Source organism: Culex quinquefasciatus, chromosome 3, assembly GCF_015732765.1.
Source record: "Culex quinquefasciatus strain JHB chromosome 3, VPISU_Cqui_1.0_pri_paternal, whole genome shotgun sequence".
Lineage (NCBI taxonomy): Eukaryota > Metazoa > Arthropoda > Insecta > Diptera > Culicidae > Culex > Culex quinquefasciatus.
Genome location: NC_051863.1, coordinates 100,378,939 through 100,400,372, shown reverse-complemented (window position 1 = coordinate 100,400,372; position 21,434 = coordinate 100,378,939). Strand labels below are relative to the sequence as shown.

At 26.3% G+C, this 21,434-nt stretch overlaps 1 protein-coding gene across 1 annotated transcript in view; it reads left to right on the top strand.

Moving 5' to 3' along the window:
* The window catches only part of LOC119770762, a 99,352-nt gene extending 79,330 nt beyond the window's left edge, over nt 1-20,022 (top strand). Inside the window, exons 4-5 of the mRNA XM_038266237.1 lie at nt 670-1,373; nt 19,677-20,022. Of these exons, the coding sequence (XP_038122165.1) occupies nt 670-1,373; nt 19,677-19,694 (722 nt within the window). The 3' untranslated portion in view covers nt 19,695-20,022. The remainder of the gene's footprint in view (nt 1-669; nt 1,374-19,676) is intronic.
* Nucleotides 20,023-21,434: the final 1,412 nt, after the last annotated feature.

The following is a 21,434-nucleotide window of genomic DNA, read 5'->3' as shown; positions in this document are numbered from 1 at the left end:
ACAGCTCAACGAAGTGTTCTACACATGATCTGGCCCTGCTGTACAGAGCACTCAAATATCAATCGCAAAACACTTGACATTTCGGTGATTGGTCATGAAATAATGTCAATAGCCAAACACTTGAATTTTAAATGGTGTTGAAAAATAAAAGTACGTACAAGCGATTTACAGGTTCTCGCTTGCTAGTCGTGCACGCTACCACTGCGCCGGCCGGCCAGTTGAAGTCGGGAGAGTTTGTTGTGCTATTGGTTCTTGCCTCGCTTCTAGCCTTCGATGAAAGTCGCGCAAAAATCAATCAGTGAAACACATTAAATTCATGTGGATAATCACGTTGACTTTGAATAGTGCCTGTTTTGGGTAGATCTTAAGATCATTTTCAAGTGTTTTGCTCATCACTTTGAATAGTTCAAGACGGTGGGACAAATGCATGAGCAAAACAATTGAAAAGCTTGAGCCACCCGAATGAAAATAACATGTAAAAAAAATACCAAAAAGTCAACCGCCCAAACACTTGCATTTGATAGTGGTTTGGATTGATGTTGAAACACAAAACAATTAGATCTACGATGTGACTTTATTCAATCATTCAAGTGTTTGGGCACTTGAAAAAAAAGTGTGGCATATTTTCAGTGTAACATTAAAAACATAAAACATAAACCTTTTTTACAGGATCCATTCAAAAATCTGAACCACCCATTAAATCATTCAGTAATGAGTGTGGATGTTCAATAAATACTCATACAGAAGCAACTACAAGTAGCATGTTTACATTAAAGTCTGCAACGGCATCCACCAACAATTTGGCCCAGTACAATAATTGTGAATGTTTTCGTTGTAATTGTACGTACGCGTTGTCAGATGGGGTAAATTCTATGAATATATGTAACGCAAATGTTCGTAAAATAACAACTAAGCCATTGAGCCCACAAACAACTAGTGAGGACTTTAAAATATATTTGGCAAACATTCAGTTTCTTCAAAATGCATCTAATTTTCTGTCGGCAAACTATATGAAAAACCTACACCATATATTCAAAGGCAGCTACGGCAGTTATGATAAATCGCAAGATGCAAATGTACTAACAGGAGAAAATAATGATGTAAAGCTAACTAATTTGTCAATTGTTAGATTATCTCCAAATACTGACAGAGCCAACAATAGCGATACAGATGAAAAGCAAAAGAAAATGATTCTTAAAATTCATCAAGAGTTTTGGGATCTGCCAACAAATTACCAAGAAAAACCATTGGTGTTTGGCTCACAATCGAAGAATCGATACAAAACTATTTTACCAAATGAACATTCACGTGTCATTTTAAGTACGGAACCTGACAGTTTGGCTGAACCGTATATCAATGCAAATTACATTAAGGTAAGTTATTCAAATAAAAAATCATTTGCAATAATTCAAAATTTGGCATTTTATCGTGAAAGTAACTGTTGTCCAGGTTGGGGCAACGAGCTTGAAGGTTTCCAATTTTATAACCGCCGGAGCAATAAAACACTGGACTTGCGTGAAATCGTGTATTTGCAGGGTGGGCAGGCTATAAAATACTTGAGCAGTAGAAAAAAGGTGTAATTATAAATAGAATTCATAATCTGAGTCACTTCGCGTGCTCTTATAGATTTAGTGCAATTAGTCTATAGATTTCAAACTAATAATTATAAACTTCGTACTTTTGTGGCACTTAAAACTTCTCAACCTATTTTCTGCGTACGAACTCGCTTTGAAACTGAATCTAATGGTACGTTCGTTTGATGGCTGGTTCCACACTGAGTGTCGCATTCAGAACTGTCAAAGTGTTTCATTGAAGAAACTCGTGTTAGTTCCGCACGAGTTTCGCCGCCATCTTGGAACTGAACCTCTAGTGCCGCACTCGATATTTTTGCAGTTTCATGCGAGTTCCACGCACACTGACAAATGACGTTCGATTGAACCAAAACTGGCACTTACGAGTGCGGCACTCAGTGCCGCACCGGCTCTTCAAACGAACGTACCATAAGTAGTGACTTGCTACTTCACGCTGTTGACAGCTGCGGGCCGTCGTGTCAGTTGGCCTGTGTTGATTCCCAAGGGGTTGGTAGATGAGGTGCGCACCCTGCGCAGTGGCGCAGATAACACTCTCCCCAGGTGAGCTGACTCGCCAGTCAGCTCAAATCTAATCGCGCCGAACATCCAGCACTGCTAACTTGGCAACAGGACGTTCGTAGACACTAGTCGACGTTCGCACCGGGGCTGCCCTAGTCTGACCATCCTTCTTGCTTATGCTGGTTCCGATGATCTTTCCCTTAGACCAGTAGTTCCTGGAGTGTCGTCGTAGTGGTGCTTTGCATCGTAGTCTCGTGCGGTCCCGTTTAAGCCTGCAATAATAACAAAGTTATCAGTGAAGTGGTGGCATCATCGGCGCAAGAAGGGTCATCGTCGTCATCACCCTTTGTGCTACAAACAAGCCACACAGTCGAGAGCCCCGGTCGGGCCGCGCGCGAAGTGCGTCACATAGACGAACATTGAAAACGCAACACACATATTTCTCGAGCGTTGGTCGTCGAACAAATGTGGGAATTTTTCTTGGAATTTTTGAGAAAAAGTGAAGTGCACGGAAAAGAGCGAGCGAGCGTAGTAACTGCGGCGACAAGGCTACAGCTGGCCTTGCAGCGTGGGTGGTAGTCAACCGCGAGGCTAAGGCTCCTTAGGCTAGCCATTTATGGAGCCCGAAAGTGGACTGAGGGCTACTGAAACTGCAAGAAGGAAAACAGACTGGAGGAATGGAACAACCCTTGGCATGAAAACACGGACACGAATCGGAACATGGAATGTACTGACGCTTGCCCAGGCGGGTAAGTTGGAAACGCTAGGGAGGGAGGCAGTTCGGCTGAAGCTAAAAATCTTGGGTCTGAGCGAAGTCCGTTGGCCGGACTCAGCAGAGTACAAGATGTCTACCGGGCAGGTTCTGCTGTACTCTGGCTTGCGAAGCGAAAACGCTCAACGTGGCTTCCTGTTGAGCCCAAATGCACGTTCGGCGCTCATTACGTGGAAGCCAATAAACGAGCGGATAATCGTGGCTAGATTCAGGACGCGGGTCAGAAACCTGACCTTCGTTCAAGTTTACGCGCCGACGGATGCTGCCGACTTGCAGGAAAAGGAGGAGTTTTACAGTCAACTGAGCGTAGTTGTCAACGAGATCCCTAAGGGTGACATCCGAATCTACGCAGGCGACTTCAACGCGAAGATAGGCTCTGACAACACAGACCTGGAGCGTATCATGGGGCCCCATGGTCTTGGAGAAATGAGCGAGAACGGTGAGCTGTTTACAGAGTTCTGTGGTAACCAAGACATGGTGATTGGGGGATCGCTCTTTCCCTATCGCTCAGTGCACAAAGTCACGTGGGTGTCACGTGATGGAAAAACGGAGAATCAGATCGACCACATCTGCATCAGCCGCAAATGGAGAAGAAGCCTGCTTGATGTGCGGAATATGCGCAGCGCCGACATTGCATCCGACCACCACCTCGTTGTCGGCGAAATACGACTACGGGTAGCGCGTGTCGTACGGCAAGAGGAGAAAGTCGGTTGTAGATTCAACGTGCAACGTCTGTCGAATCCCGAAGTACACAGGGCTTCTGTCGGCGAGCTCCAAACCCGAACCTTGGAGATTCCGGACAGCACTGTTGAAGAGGAGTGGCAGTTCATCAAGGACGTCTTCGCTGTTACCGGCGAGAATACTCTGGGAATGCTGCGAATTCAGAGGAAGGAGTGGATTTCGGATGCCACCTGGGATAAGATAAAAGAGAGGAAGCAGGCTAAGGCTGCCATTGTTAGCGCAAGGACGAGAGCGACGAAGGCACGTACCCGCCAAACGTACGCCGAACTGGAAAAGGCTGTTAAGCGCTCTTGCAGGCGGGACAAGAGAGCCTGGACGGATTCCCTTGCCGACGAGGAAGAGAAAGCTGCTAATAATGGCGATATGCGCCTCTTCTACGATATTTCGCGACGTTTGTGTGGTGCCAGGACGAATACGCGCATTCCGGTGAAAGACAGGAGCGGTCAGCTGATTACCGATCCAGCTGATCAGCTTAAACAATGGTTCGAGCATTTTGAGCAGCTGCTACAAATCTCGCATCCACGTCCTAGCCCTCAGTACCATCCGCAAAATGTTAGGCGGATCAACCGGGTGAACTCAAGTCCACCTACGCTGAGGTAGATTGAGGAAGCCGTGAAATGTATGAAGTCTGGAAAAGCGCCATGGATAGATCGGATCTCCGCAGATATGCTCAAAGCTGACGCTCATTTGTCGGCTCGGATGCTGCATCGGCTTTTCAGCAAAATCTTGGACACCGCGACTTTTCCGGTCGACTGGATGCAGGGCATTTTGGTGAAGGTTCCCAAAAAGGGTGACCTCACCAACTGCGACAACTGGCGTGGCATCACGCTGCTGTGCATAGCTCTGAAGGTCCTATGCAAAGTGATCTTGTGCAGGATCAAATCGAAGATCGACGAGTCTCTTCGACGGCAGCAAGCAGGGTTCCGCAGTGGCCAATCATGCGTGGATCACGTAGTGACACTCCGTGTCATCCTCGAACAGGTCTCAGGATTCTCTCCATCTGGTCTTCATTGATTATGACAAAGCGTTTGACCGTCTCGACCACGAAAACCTGTGGGAAGCCCTTGGGCGCAAGGGTGTCCCAGAGAGGATCATCAACCTCATCAAGGCACAGTACGAGGCTTTCGTTTGCCGTGGTGTGCATAACGGAGTCTTGTCGGACCCAAACGGGTAGTAGCTGGGGTGAGGCAAGGATGCATCCTGTCGCCGTTACTGTTCCTCATCGCCATCGATGAGGTGTTAGCTGGAGCGTTGGACCGTGTGCAAAACCGTGGGCTGCTTTGGCAGCCGATTAGGATGGAACATCTCAACGACCTCGATTTTGCGGATGACATTGTGCTGTTCTCGCAGAGAGGAAACGACATGCAGAACAAGCTGGATGACCTAGCTGCATGCTACTCGGCGGCGGGTCTGAAAGTCAATGTCTCCAAGACCAAGTCGATGGCAGTGAACACGGAACGCGCTCAAGGCTTCACGATAGCTGGTGAAAACGTTGAGAAGGTCGACACTTTCCAGTACCTTGGTAGGCAGATTGCGCCTGATGGTGGTACCAAGCTCGACATATCCACGCGGATCAAGAAGGCAAGAAGTGCTTTCGCGGGTCTGCGCACCTTGTGGCGATCAAACCAAATCAGCTTGCGCACAAAACTACGGATCTTCAACTCGAACGTCAAGTCGGTGTTGCTCTACGGGAGTGAGACCTGGTGCGTATCGAGCCAGAACACGTCGAAGCTACAAGTCTTTGTGAACCGCTGCCTACGCAATATCCTTCGCGCCTGGTGGCCCCGAAACTGGGTATCGAATGCGGAGTTGCATCGGTGGTGTCAGCAGAGGCCCATTCACGTTGAGATCCAAGAGCGCAAGTGGAGATGGATCAGCCACACGCTACGGAAGGATGCGCACGAGATCTGCCGAGAAGCGCCGGACTGGAACCCTCAAGGACAACGCGGTCGGGGCAGACCAAGAGGCTCATGGCGGAGAAGCCTCCACCAAGAAATCAGTGCTGTTGACGGGACGTTAAGCTGGCGCCAAGTGAAGGCGAAAGCAGAGAATCGTCAACAGTGGAAATCCTTCAACGCGGCCCTATGCTCCACTGGGGAGCAGGACGCATAAGTAAAAAAAAGCAGATCCTGGGTAGGAGTGAATCAACGATTACGACTATGTTACCAATTTCAATCGGCTTGGAGTTACAGAACCATTTTGTCCTGCGTGTGATTTCCGGCAAGTAATCGTTTAGCCACCGTTTCCAGAATCGGTTGGCCAACACCTGAGATGTTCGCCAGCTCCGTCGCAGTACCATTCCGTCGTGATCGAGTGTGCAGGTTGGCTTGGAACCGTTGGATGTACCCAACAGGAAGTGATTCGGAGTAAGCGCAGGGGTGGATTCGTCGTCTACTGGAACGTGTATCAGCGGCCGCGAGTTGACAGTGTGCTCAATTTCAGTAAGAAGATTTCGCAGTACTTCGTCGCTGGGGTTTCTCACGGGACGGATTGCCATCAAATTACGCTTCACAATTCAGATGAGCCTCTCCCAGCTACCGCCCATGTGTGGTGACAGAGTCTCCACACTAACAAATTCCTTCATTACATCTTCTAGCTTTCTGTTCTCGGTAGCTTCGTGTATCTCCCGTTTTGCTCCGACGAAACAAGTCCCACGGTCACTGTAGATCGTTCTTGGAGTTCCTCGACGTGCCGAGAAGTTTCGTAGGCCCATGATGCACGAATCGGTGCTGAGACTGTGCACCACCTCAATGTGGATAGCCCGAGTGGTCAAGCAGGCGATCAGCATTCCCCATCGCTTCTCCGTGCGGCGGCCGAAAGAGACCTCCAATGGCCCGAAATAATCGATGCCCACGTGTGTAAACGTTCGAGCAAGTGCATCAAGCCGCTCTGGTGGGAGATCCGCCATCATGGGTGGCCTTGGTTCGTTAATAACGGTCTCGTGATTTTGATGATGGTGATGTTGTTGTGTTCGATTACGAGTTGCGTAGCCGGTGGTCACGAGGAAGGATGATTGGGTTCTTGGCGTTTTCCGTGACTAGCGCGCAGGCGCTTATTCTTCCTCGCATTAGCCGCAAACCATGCTTGTCCAACCACGGTGACAGCTTCCTTGTTTGAAAAATGTCGCACGTCGTACGAGTTGTCGCACGGTTTTGATTTTACCGTTTCGATATCGATTGGCCGAAAGGAAGACAAACGTGCGACAAACACTCGACATGCCCGACATTGTTTTTTCCATCGATTTACCTTCAATTCGACGTCGATTATCGTCGACGCAAACAGTTTGACAGTTCTCTTCAGTTGATCTTGTTCGGACTTGATTGCAACCGAGCCGAACCAGTTGTTGTTGGTTTTAGGCTTTGGGAGGATTTTGGCCAGTTTAAAGGTAAGTTGTGTTCTAGGTTGAATTACTTTTTCTGCCGAAGTGGGCGAGCGACCGAATCTTGTATTCCAGATTTCGGTCTTCGTGGCGGTTTGAAGGAAGAGGAGGAAATATGTTTTACTCGGCGGGCCATTCCGGAAGACGGGACGGGAAGGAACCAGTTTGCGATCGAGGAAGCGGTTGGTGAGTCATGTTTTAGAAACGATGGAGGAGGTGTGCTGGAAGTGCGATTGGATGATCGAATTAAAAATAGGATGAATGGAACATCGCAAATTCCAATAACTCCAAACTGAAAAATAAAAAATCTAAAATACTAAAGTTTAAAAAAACTTCAACGCTGATTTGATTTGATAATTGTTAAATTAAATTATAAAGTTTTTCTTTCTTATTTAAAATTCTAGCATTCCAGAACTTGAGAATACAAGAATTTGAACATTCTAAATATATTTAATTTCTTGATATTGTGCAAATTGTTAACATTTTCAAATTTCTTGAATTTATTAATTCTTAAAATTCTCCAAGTCTTCAAATATTTAAAAAAAAAATGAAATTCTAAAATATGAAAATTTTGAAATTGACAAAAATTTAACTACTTAAATTCACTAATTCGCAAATACTAAAATTCTTTAATTCATAAATACTAAAAATCTAACATTATAAAGTTCTTAAATTCCTAAAACGTTAGTCGCACGAGTTGTAATTTTGAATTCGAAAATTCTAAACATTATAACTTCTAATATTCCAAAATTGTAAATTCTAAATATGATAAAATTCAAATAATTTATATTATTAAATAAAAAAAGAACAAATTCTAAAAAATATAAAAATTTGAAAAATGAAAAAAATACTAAGTACAAAAATTATACAAAATTTCAAAAAATACAAAATATATTTTTTTAAGTTTTAAAAATGTTATCGTTTTTAATTTTTAATTTAATTTAAAATCTAAAAATTCTTAAATTTTAAAATATTAAATTGGAAATAATCTACAATCTATGATTTTTGAAAATTTTCAAGGATTTTACGATGCCAAAAAATGGTATATTAAAAAATAGGAGTTATAAAAATATCACGAATTGAATTAAATGATTTTGGTATTGAGGTACTCTAAAATTTTAAAATTCAGAAAATTTGAATTTTAGAATTTTTAGAATTTTAGAATTTTAGAATTTTAGAATTTTAGAATTTTAGAATTTTAGAATTTTAGAATTTTAGAATTTTAGAATTTTAGAATTTTAGAATTTTAGAATTTTAGAATTTTAGAATTTTAGAATTTTAGAATTTTAGAATTTTAGAATTTTAGAATTTTAAATTTTAGAATTTTAGAATTTTAAATTTTAGAATTTTAAATTTTAGAATTTTAGAATTTTAGAATTTTAAATTTTAAATTTTAAATTTTAGAATTTTAGAATTTTAAATTTTAGAATTTTAGAATTTTAGAATTTTAAATTTTAAATTTTAGAATTTTAAATTTTAAATTTTAAATTTTAGAATTTTAGAATTTTAGAATTTTAGAATTTTAGAATTTTAGAATTTTAGAATTTTAGAATTTTAAATTTTAAATTTTAGAATTTTAGAATTTTAAATTTTAAATTTTAAATTTTAGAATTTTAAATTTTAGAATTTTAAATTTTAGAATTTTAAATTTTAGAATTTTAGAATTTTAGAATTTTAAATTTTAGAATTTTAAATTTTAGAATTTTAGAATTTTAGAATTTTAAATTTTAAATTTTAGAATTTTAGAATTTTAAATTTTAAATTTTAGAATTTTAGAATTTTAAATTTTAAATTTTAAATTTTAGAATTTTAGAATTTTAGAATTTTAGAATTTTAAATTTTAAATTTTAGAATTTTAAATTTTAAATTTTAGAATTTTAGAATTTTAAATTTTAGAATTTTAAATTTTAGAATTTTAAATTTTAAATTTTAGAATTTTAAATTTTAGAATTTTAAATTTTAGAATTTTAAATTTTAAATTTTAGAATTTTAGAATTTTAAATTTTAGAATTTTAGAATTTTAAATTTTAAATTTTAGAATTTTAGAATTTTAAATTTTAAATTTTAGAATTTTAAATTTTAGAATTTTAGAATTTTAAATTTTAAATTTTAGAATTTTAAATTTTAGAATTTTAAATTTTAAATTTTAAATTTTAGAATTTTAAATTTTAAATTTTAAATTTTAGAATTTTAAATTTTAGAATTTTAGAATTTTAAATTTTAAATTTTAAATTTTAAATTTTAGAATTTTAGAATTTTAGAATTTTAGAATTTTAAATTTTAGAATTTTAAATTTTAAATTTTAGAATTTTAAATTTTAAATTTTAGAATTTTAGAATTTTAAATTTTAGAATTTTAAATTTTAGAATTTTAGAATTTTAGAATTTTAAATTTTAGAATTTTAGAATTTTAAATTTTAAATTTTAGAATTTTAGAATTTTAAATTTTAAATTTTAGAATTTTAGAATTTTAAATTTTAAATTTTAAATTTTAGAATTTTAGAATTTTAAATTTTAGAATTTTAAATTTTAGAATTTTAAATTTTAAATTTTAAATTTTAAATTTTAAATTTTAGAATTTTAGAATTTTAAATTTTAGAATTTTAGAATTTTAGAATTTTAAATTTTAAATTTTAAATTTTAAATTTTAGAATTTTAGAATTTTAGAATTTTAGAATTTTAAATTTTAGAATTTTAAATTTTAGAATTTTAGAATTTTAGAATTTTAAATTTTAGAATTTTAGAATTTTAAATTTTAAATTTTAAATTTTAGAATTTTAGAATTTTAAATTTTAGAATTTTAAATTTTAGAATTTTAAATTTTAAATTTTAAATTTTAAATTTTAGAATTTTAGAATTTTAAATTTTAAATTTTAAATTTTAAATTTTAAATTTTAGAATTTTAAATTTTAAATTTTAAATTTTAGAATTTTAAATTTTAGAATTTTAGAATTTTAGAATTTTAGAATTTTAGAATTTTAAATTTTAAATTTTAAATTTTAAATTTTAGAATTTTAAATTTTAGAATTTTAAATTTTAGAATTTTAGAATTTTAAATTTTAAATTTTAAATTTTAGAATTTTAAATTTTAAATTTTAAATTTTAAATTTTAGAATTTTAGAATTTTAAATTTTAGAATTTTAGAATTTTAAATTTTAAATTTTAAATTTTAGAATTTTAGAATTTTAGAATTTTAGAATTTTAAATTTTAGAATTTTAAATTTTAAATTTTAAATTTTAGAATTTTAAATTTTAAATTTTAAATTTTAAATTTTAGAATTTTAGAATTTTAGAATTTTAAATTTTAAATTTTAAATTTTAGAATTTTAAATTTTAGAATTTTAGAATTTTAAATTTTAAATTTTAAATTTTAAATTTTAAATTTTAGAATTTTAAATTTTAAATTTTAAATTTTAGAATTTTAGAATTTTAGAATTTTAGAATTTTAAATTTTAAATTTTAAATTTTAAATTTTAGAATTTTAGAATTTTAAATTTTAAATTTTAGAATTTTAGAATTTTAGAATTTTAAATTTTAGAATTTTAAATTTTAGAATTTTAAATTTTAGAATTTTAAATTTTAAATTTTAGAATTTTAGAATTTTAAATTTTAAATTTTAGAATTTTAGAATTTTAAATTTTAAATTTTAAATTTTAGAATTTTAAATTTTAAATTTTAAATTTTAAATTTTAGAATTTTAAATTTTAGAATTTTAAATTTTAAATTTTAGAATTTTAGAATTTTAAATTTTAGAATTTTAAATTTTAAATTTTAGAATTTTAGAATTTTAGAATTTTAAATTTTAAATTTTAAATTTTAGAATTTTAAATTTTAGAATTTTAAATTTTAAATTTTAGAATTTTAAATTTTAGAATTTTAAATTTTAGAATTTTATTTTAAATTTTAGAATTTTAAATTTTAGAATTTTAGAATTTTAAATTTTAAATTTTAAATTTTAGAATTTTAAATTTTAGAATTTTAAATTTTAAATTTTAGAATTTTAGAATTTTAGAATTTTAAATTTTAAATTTTAGAATTTTAGAATTTAAATTTTAGAATTTTAAATTTTAAATTTTAAATTTTAAATTTTAGAATTTTAGAATTTTAGAATTTTAGAATTTTAGAATTTTAGAATTTTAGAATTTTAAATTTTAGAATTTTAAATTTTAAATTTTAAATTTTAAATTTTAGAATTTTAGAATTTTAGAATTTTAAATTTTAAATTTTAGAATTTTAGAATTTTAAATTTTAAATTTTAGAATTTTAGAATTTTAGAATTTTAAATTTTAAATTTTAGAATTTTAGAATTTTAAATTTTAGAATTTTAAATTTTAAATTTTAGAATTTTAAATTTTAAATTTTAAATTTTAAATTTTAGAATTTTAAATTTTAAATTTTAGAATTTTAGAATTTTAGAATTTTAGAATTTTAGAATTTTAGAATTTTAGAATTTTAGAATTTTAAATTTTAAATTTTAGAATTTTAAATTTTAGAATTTTAAATTTTAAATTTTAGAATTTTAAATTTTAAATTTTAAATTTTAAATTTTAGAATTTTAAATTTTAGAATTTTAAATTTAAATTTTAGAATTTTAGAATTTTAAATTTTAAATTTTAGAATTTTAAATTTTAGAATTTTAAATTTTAAATTTTAGAATTTTAAATTTTAGAATTTTAGAATTTTAAATTTTAGAATTTTAAATTTTAAATTTTAGAATTTTAGAATTTTAGAATTTTAAATTTTAGAATTTTAGAATTTTAAATTTTAGAATTTTAAATTTTAGAATTTTAAATTTTAGAATTTTAAATTTTAGAATTTTAGAATTTTAAATTTTAAATTTTAGAATTTTAGAATTTTAGAATTTTAAATTTTAGAATTTTAAATTTTAGAATTTTAAATTTTAAATTTTAAATTTTAAATTTTAGAATTTTAGAATTTTAGAATTTTAAATTTTAAATTTTAAATTTTAGAATTTTAGAATTTTAAATTTTAGAATTTTAGAATTTTAAATTTTAAATTTTAAATTTTAAATTTTAGAATTTTAGAATTTTAGAATTTTAGAATTTTAAATTTTAAATTTTAGAATTTTAAATTTTAAATTTTAAATTTTAGAATTTTAAATTTTAGAATTTTAGAATTTTAGAATTTTAGAATTTTAGAATTTTAGAATTTTAGAATTTTAGAATTTTAGAATTTTAGAATTTTAGAATTTTAGAATTTTAGAATTTTAGAATTTTAGAATTTTAGAATTTTAGAATTTTAGAATTTTAGAATTTTAGAATTTTTGAATTTTTGAATTTTTGAATTTTTGAATTTTTGAATTTTTGAATTTTTGAATTTTTGAATTTTTGAATTTTTGAATTTTTGAATTTTTGAATTTTAGAATTTTTGAATTTTTGAATTTTTGAATTTTTGAATTTTTGAATTTTAGAATTTTTGAATTTTTGAATTTTTGAATTTTTGAATTTTTGAATTTTTGAATTTTTGAATTTTTGAATTTTTGAATTTTTGAATTTTTGAATTTTTGAATTTTTGAATTTTTGAATTTTTGAATTTTTGAATTTTTGAATTTTTTAAATTTTTGAATTTTAGAATTTTTGAATTTTAGAATTTTTGAATTTTTGAATTTTTGAATTTTTGAATTTTAGAATTTTAGAATTTTAGAATTTTAGAATTTTAGAATTTTAGAATTTTAGAATTTTAGAATTTTAGAATTTTAGAATTTTAGAATTTTAGAATTTTAGAATTTTAGAATTTTAGAATTTTAGAATTTTAGAATTTTAGAATTTTAGAATTTTAGATTTTAGATTTTAGAATTTTAGATTTTAGATTTTAGAATTTTAGAATTTTAGAATTTTAGATTTTAGAATTTTAGAATTTTAGAATTTTAGAATTTTAGAATTTTAGAATTTTAGAATTTTAGAATTTTAGAATTTTAGAATTTTAGAATTTTAGAATTTTAGAATTTTAGAATTTTAGAATTTTAGAATTTTAGAATTTTAGAATTTTAGAATTTTAGAATTTTAGAATTTTGAATTTTTGAATTTTGAATTTTGAATTTTGAATTTTGAATTTTTGAATTTTTGAATTTTGAATTTTTGAATTTTGAATTTTGAATTTTGAATTTTGAATTTTGAATTTTGAATTTTGAATTTTGAATTTTGAATTTTGAATTTTGAATTTTGAATTTTTGAATTTTGAATTTTGAATTTTTGAATTTTGAATTTTGAATTTTTGAATTTTGAATTTTTGAATTTTGAATTTTGAATTTTTGAATTTTTGAATTTTGAATTTTGAATTTTGAATTTTGAATTTTTGAATTTTTGAATTTTTGAATTTTTGAATTTTTGAATTTTTGAATTTTTGAATTTTTGAATTTTTGAATTTTTGAATTTTTGAATTTTTGAATTTTTGAATTTTTGAATTTTTGAATTTTTGAATTTTTGAATTTTTGAATTTTAGAATTTTTGAATTTTGAATTTTGAATTTTAAATTTTGAATTTTGAATTTTGAATTTTGAATTTTTGAATTTTGAATTTTTGAATTTTGAATTTTGAATTTTGAATTTTTGAATTTTGAATTTTGAATTTTGAATTTTTGAATTTTTGAATTTTGAATTTTGAATTTTAGAATTTTGAATTTTGAATTTTTGAATTTTGAATTTTGAATTTTTGAATTTTGAATTTTAAATTTTAGAATTTTAGAATTTTAAATTTTAAATTTTAGAATTTTAAATTTTAGAATTTTAAATTTTAAATTTTAAATTTTAGAATTTTAGAATTTTAAATTTTAGAATTTTAGAATTTTAGAATTTTAAATTTTAAATTTTAGAATTTTAGAATTTTAAATTTTAGAATTTTAGAATTTTAGATTTTAGAATTTTAGAATTTTAGATTTTAGAATTTTAGAGTTTTAGAGTTTTAGATTTTAGAATTTTAGAATTTTAGAATTTTAGAATTTTAGATTTTAGAATTTTAGATTTTAGAATTTTAGATTTTAGATTTTAGAATTTTAGAATTTTAGAATTTTAGAATTTTAGAATTTTGAATTTTGAATTTTGAATTTTGAATTTTGAATTTTTGAATTTTGAATTTTGAATTTTTGAATTTTGAATTTTGAATTTTTGAATTTTGAATTTTGAATTTTGAATTTTTGAATTTTTGAATTTTGAATTTTTGAATTTTGAATTTTTGAATTTTTGAATTTTTGAATTTTGAATTTTGAATTTTGAATTTTTGAATTTTGAATTTTTGAATTTTTGAATTTTAATTTTGAATTTTGAATTTTGAATTTTGAATTTTTGAATTTTGAATTTTGAATTTTGAATTTTGAATTTTTGAATTTTGAATTTTGAATTTTTGAATTTTTGAATTTTGAATTTTTGAATTTTTGAATTTTTGAATTTTTGAATTTTGAATTTTTGAATTTTTTTTGAATTTTGAATTTTGAATTTTTGAATTTTGAATTTTTGAATTTTTGAATTTTTGAATTTTGAATTTTAGAATTTTAGATTTTGAATTTTGAATTTTAGAATTTTAGAATTTTAGAATTTTAAATTTTAGAATTTTAAATTTTAGAATTTTAGAATTTTAGAATTTTAGAATTTTAGAATTTTAGAATTTTAGAATTTTAGAATTTTAGAATTTTAGAATTTTAGAATTTTAGAATTTTAGAGTTTTAGATTTTAGAATTTTAGAATTTTAGAATTTTAGAATTTTAGAATTTTTAGAATTTTGAATTTTAGAATTTTGAATTTTGAATTTTGAATTTTGAATTTTGAATTTTGAATTTTAAATTTTGAATTTTGAATTTTTGAATTTTAATTTTGAATTTTGAATTTTGAATTTTTGAATTTTGAAATTTTGATTTTTGAATTTTTGAATTTTGAATTTTTGAATTTTGAATTTTGAATTTTTGAATTTTGAATTTTTGAATTTTGAATTTTTGAATTTTTGAATTTTGAATTTTGAATTTTGAATTTTTGAATTTTTGAATTTTTGAATTTTTGAATTTTTGAATTTTTTGAATTTTTGAATTTTTGAATTTTTGAATTTTTGAATTTTTGAATTTTTGAATTTTTGAATTTTTGAATTTTTGAATTTTTGAATTTTTGAATTTTTGAATTTTTGAATTTTTGAATTTTTGAATTTTTGAATTTTTGAATTTTTGAATTTTTGAATTTTTGAATTTTTGAATTTTTGAATTTTTGAATTTTTGAATTTTTGAATTTTTGAATTTTTGAATTTTTGAATTTTTGAATTTTTGAATTTTTGAATTTTTGAATTTTTGAATTTTTGAATTTTTGAATTTTTGAATTTTTGAATTTTTGAATTTTTGAATTTTTGAATTTTTGAATTTTGAATTTTGAATTTTGAATTTTTGAATTTTGAATTTTGAATTTTGATTTTTGAATTTTTGAATTTTTGAATTTTTGAATTTTAGAATTTTAGAATTTTAGAATTTTAGAATTTTAGAATTTTAGAATTTTAGAATTTTAGAATTTTAGAATTTTAGAATTTTAGAATTTTAGAATTTTAGAATTTTAGAATTTTAGAATTTTAGAATTTTAGAGTTTTAGAGTTTTAGAGTTTTAGAGTTTTAGAGTTTTAGAGTTTTAGAGTTTTAGAGTTTTAGAGTTTTAGAGTTTTAGAGTTTTAGAGTTTTAGAATTTTAGAATTTTAGAATTTTAGAATTTTAGAATTTTAGAATTTTAGAGTTTTAGAATTTTAGAGTTTTAGAGTTTTAGAGTTTTAGAGTTTTAGAGTTTTAGAGTTTTAGAGTTTTAGAGTTTTAGAGTTTTAGAGTTTTAGAATTTTAGAATTTTAGAATTTTTGAATTTTTGAATTTTTGAATTTTTGAATTTTTGAATTTTTGAATTTTTGAATTTTTGAATTTTTGAATTTTTGAATTTTTGAATTTTTGAATTTTTGAATTTTTGAATTTTTGAATTTTTGAATTTTTTGAATTTTTGAATTTTGAATTTTGAATTTTGAATTTTGAATTTTTGAATTTTTGAATTTTTGAATTTTTGAATTTTTGAATTTTTGAATTTTTGAATTTTTGAATTTTTGAATTTTTGAATTTTTGAATTTTTGAATTTTTGAATTTTTGAATTTTTGAATTTTTGAATTTTTGAATTTTTGAATTTTGAATTTTGAATTTTGAATTTTGAATTTTGAATTTTGAATTTTGAATTTTGAATTTTGAATTTTTGAATTTTTGAATTTTGAATTTTTGAATTTTTGAATTTTGAATTTTGAATTTTGAATTTTTGAATTTTGAATTTTGAATTTTTGAATTTTTGAATTTTTGAATTTTTGAATTTTTGAATTTTTGAATTTTTGAATTTTTGAATTTTTGAATTTTTGAATTTTTGAATTTTTGAATTTTTGAATTTTTGAATTTTTGAATTTTTGAATTTTTGAATTTTTGAATTTTTGAATTTTTGAATTTTTGAATTTTTGAATTTTTGAATTTTTGAATTTTTGAATTTTTGAATTTTTGAATTTTTGAATTTTTGAATTTTAGAATTTTAGAATTTTAGAATTTTAGAATTTTAGAATTTTAGAATTTTAGAATTTTAGAATTTTAGAATTTTAGAATTTTAGAATTTTAGAATTTTAGAATTTTAGAATTTTAGAATTTTAGAATTTTAGAATTTTAAATTTTAAATTTTAAATTTTAAATTTTAAATTTTAGAATTTTAGAGTTTTAGAGTTTTAGAGTTTTAGAGTTTTAGAGTTTTAGAGTTTTAGAGTTTTAGAGTTTTAGAGTTTTAGAGTTTTAGAGTTTTAGAGTTTTAGAGTTTTAGAGTTTTAGAGTTTTAGAGTTTTAGAGTTTTAGAGTTTTAGAGTTTTAGAGTTTTAGAATTTTAGAATTTTTGAATTTTTGAATTTTTGAATTTTTGAATTTTTGAATTTTTGAATTTTTGAATTTTTGAATTTTTGAATTTTTGAATTTTTGAATTTTTGAATTTTTGAATTTTTGAATTTTTGAATTTTTGAATTTTTTTGAATTTTGAATTTTGAATTTTGAATTTTGAATTTTTGAATTTTGAATTTTAGAATTTTGAATTTTGAATTTTGAATTTTTGAATTTTTGAATTTTTGAATTTTTGAATTTTTGAATTTTTGAATTTTTGAATTTTTGAATTTTTGAATTTTTGAATTTTTGAATTTTTGAATTTTTGAATTTTTGAATTTTTGAATTTTTGAATTTTTGAATTTTTGAATTTTGAATTTTTGAATTTTGAATTTTGAATTTTGAATTTTGAATTTTTGAATTTTTGAATTTTTGAATTTTTGAATTTTAAATTTTTGAATTTTGAATTTTAATTTTGAATTTTTGAATTTTTGAATTTTGAATTTTGAATTTTTGAATTTTGAATTTTTGAATTTTGAATTTTTAGATTTTTGAATTTTTGAATTTTGAATTTTGAATTTTTGAATTTTGAATTTTTGAATTTTTGAATTTTTGAATTTTGAATTTTTTGAATTTTGAATTTTGAATTTTTGAATTTTTGAATTTTTGAATTTTGAATTTTTGAATTTTGAATTTTTGAATTTTTGAATTTTGAAATTTTGAATTTTGAATTTTTGAATTTTGAATTTTGAATTTTTGAATTTTTGAATTTTGAATTTTGAATTTTGAATTTTGAATTTTGAATTTTTGAATTTTGAATTTTGAATTTTTGAATTTTGAATTTTTGAATTTTGAATTTTGAATTTTGAATTTTTGAATTTTTGAATTTTTGAATTTTGAATTTTGAATTTTGAATTTTGAATTTTTGAATTTTTGAATTTTGAATTTTGAATTTTGAATTTTGAATTTTTGAATTTTTGAATTTTTGAATTTTTGAATTTTTGAATTTTTGAATTTTTGAATTTTTGAATTTTTGAATTTTTGAATTTTTGAATTTTTGAATTTTTGAATTTTTGAATTTTTGAATTTTTGAATTTTTGAATTTTTGAATTTTTGAATTTTTGAATTTTTGAATTTTTAAATTTTTGAATTTTTGAATTTTTGAATTTTTGAATTTTTGAATTTTTGAATTTTTGAATTTTTGAATTTTTGAATTTTTGAATTTTTGAATTTTTGAATTTTTGAATTTTTGAATTTTTGAATTTTTGAATTTTTGAATTTTAGAATTATAGAATTATAGAATTATAGAATTTTTGAATTTTTGAATTTTTGAATTTTTGAATTTTTGAATTTTTGAATTTTTGAATTTTTGAATTTTTGAATTTTTGAATTTTTGAATTTTTGAATTTTTGAATTTTTGAATTTTTGAATTTTTGAATTTTTGAATTTTTGAATTTTTGAATTTTTGAATTTTTGAATTTTTGAATTTTTGAATTTTTGAATTTTTGAATTTTTGAATTTTTGAATTTTTGAATTTTGAATTTTGAATTTTGAATTTTGAATTTTGAATTTTGAATTTTTGAATTTTTGAATTTTTGAATTTTTGAATTTTTGAATTTTTGAATTTTTGAATTTTTAAATTTTTGAATTTTTGAATTTTTGAATTTTTGAATTTTTGAATTTTTGAATTTTTGAATTTTTGAATTTTTGAATTTTTGAATTTTTGAATTTTTGAATTTTTGAATTTTTGAATTTTTGAATTTTTGAATTTTGAATTTTGAATTTTTGAATTTTTGAATTTTTGAATTTTTGAATTTTGAATTTTTGAATTTTTGAATTTTTGATTTTGAATTTTTGAATTTTTGAATTTTTGAATTTTTAAATTTTTAAATTTTTAAATTTTAAATTTTGAATTTTTGAATTTTGAATTTTGAATTTTGAATTTTTGAATTTTGAATTTTTGAATTTTGAATTTTTGAATTTTGAATTTTTGAATTTTGAATTTTTGAATTTTTGAATTTTGAATTTTGAATTTTTGAATTTTGAATTTTTGATTTTTGAATTTTTTTTGAATTTTTGAATTTTTGAATTTTGAATTTTTGAATTTTGAATTTTTGAATTTTGAATTTTAATTTTGAATTTTGAATTTTTGAATTTTGAATTTTGAATTTTTGAATTTTTGAATTTTTGAATTTTGAATTTTGAATTTTGAATTTTGAATTTTGAATTTTGAATTTTGAATTTTGAATTTTAGAATTTTAGAATTTTAGAATTTTAGAATTTTAGAATTTTAGAATTTTAGAATTTTAGAATTTTAGAATTTTAGAATTTTAGAATTTTAGAATTTTAGAATTTTAAAATTTTAGAATTTTAGAATTTTAGAATTTTAGGATTTTAGAATTTTTAGAGTTTAAGAATTTGATGATTGACGTTGACCTTTTTTTTAAATTCTCAAATTTGATACAATTTTCAATTTATAATAATAATAATAATAATAATATTTTCGGATTTTTTATTATTTGCAGTTATTTGAGTTTTATACGTTTTTAAAGTTAATTTATTTAGATATCTTCATTTATAATTCTTTTTAAATGTTTAAATTTTGATTATTCTAGATTCCTTTAAAAAAAAACCAATGCGCCATGGGTTTCCTATGTGCATAGGACATTTGGTAAAAGTAAGCGAGAATAAATAAATTTAGTTTTTCTTTTATAGGTACAAAATATTACATATTTGAAATTTGATTGTTTTGAAATTTTATTATTATTATTATTGAAATCAGAATTCAATTTATAAATTCTTGCCAATTGTTGATTGATGTTATATTTTTTCAGGTAACAAACATATTCTGATCTGATCCTGCCGGAAACCATGCGTCCCCGTGTGGTCCCGCGTGGCTTCCGTAAAACCCACGGAAGCAGCCACGTACTCGTACTCCACAAACCCACGTTGTCTCGTACTCCGGTAAACATCAATCCGTCGGAGATCCAAGATCGTCGCCAAGGTGTCACATCCGGGTTTTGAACAGCTCGTCGAGGAGCAAAAGTCCAACACGGCAAAGATGCTGCCACGGCCGCCTCAGAAGAATACCAACATTCAAGCCGGAAACTGCGGTCAAGGCAAATCCCGAAGGAAGCCAAGTTGGAGAAGAATCGGCGATCCGCAAGTAAAATTAAGTGAACAAGTAAATATTTTTTTGAAATTTTGACAGTTTGAATAAAAAAAAAACAATAAAAACAAAACAACCGTTTTTTTAACAGCAACATAACCTAAAAATCCGAAATGACAGCACACGACAATAGCACGACATTCTAAATAACAAAACCGTGCGACGTCGGTCGAATGTCGTACAATTTCGATCATCGATCGCACGACAAATACGACATTTTGGTGCAAAAACGTATGACATTCGCGCGAAAGTCGCACGACATTGTCGTGCGACGTCGTACGATTGCACGGACGACAAACGACGGACGTCCGATTGACTTTTCAGTCAGGGAACTAAGGTCCACTTAGACGATCTGTGAAGTAGGACCTTTTTGTTAAGAAGGGCTGCGATTTTTTTTTCAAATTGATTTAAAAATCGATTTTAAATCCTTCTCAGTCGCACAAAGTGTCATTGTACTCAGAAAAATAAGCTTTATCGTTGTGAACAATAATATCACAAATTTAAGCTTCACCTTTGGACCCAATTGAAACATATCAAACGAAATATTTGAAACCAAACCTGCACAACAACAAACAAACAGAAAAATGACGCGTTATTTTGTATTCAACGAAGTATTTAATTCCTTTCGTTATTGCAAATTGACTTTTGATTGTATTATCTGATTTGTATGAAACCTTGTCCATTGATTTATTTATTATGACCAAAAAAGTTATTGTGCACTATTGCTTCATATTCATACAAAATGGTGTCTGTCTATACACACGTGCTGTGAATGTTTTCGCAAATCTGTATCTTGAGATAAGATTTTCTGATCACCAACCATTGGCAAAGTTTTAAGTTATGACCAGGTTTGAATTAAAAACAGTTTTTAGATTTAAAAATTTTATAGCTACAATGATTAATACACCCATATAGACCCCCGTCGATCAGGTAGATTATCAAGTCAAAACTCCCGGGAGTTCCTGGAGGACCCATAATAATCCAACATGGCGAAGGGTCTCCATCGTGGTTCACTGAAGCTACCTGAAGCAATACCGATGATTAATTCACCCATATAGATCAGGTAGCTATCCCCTCCGTTGATCAGGTAGCTATCTAGGCCATGACTTCCGGGAGTTCTAGGATCAGGGTTGCCAGGTTGCCAGATAAATCTGGGAATGCCAGATTTTTCAAGTGTCAGCCAGAATAAAGATTCACTCTGCTCTGTGCCAGATATTGACAGATTTTTCATTTAATGCCCATTTTGAACAACTTTTTGATTAAAATTAGTGAATTTAATTGAAAATCATAAAATTTAGAATGAGTTTTTCTTAAAGCAAATGTAAATTCAACATTGTTTAGGCCATAAAATCAGTTAAAACATCTGAATTCTACATACTTTTGTATTAAATCATATCCTCCCTCACCTTAATCATCCAGAATT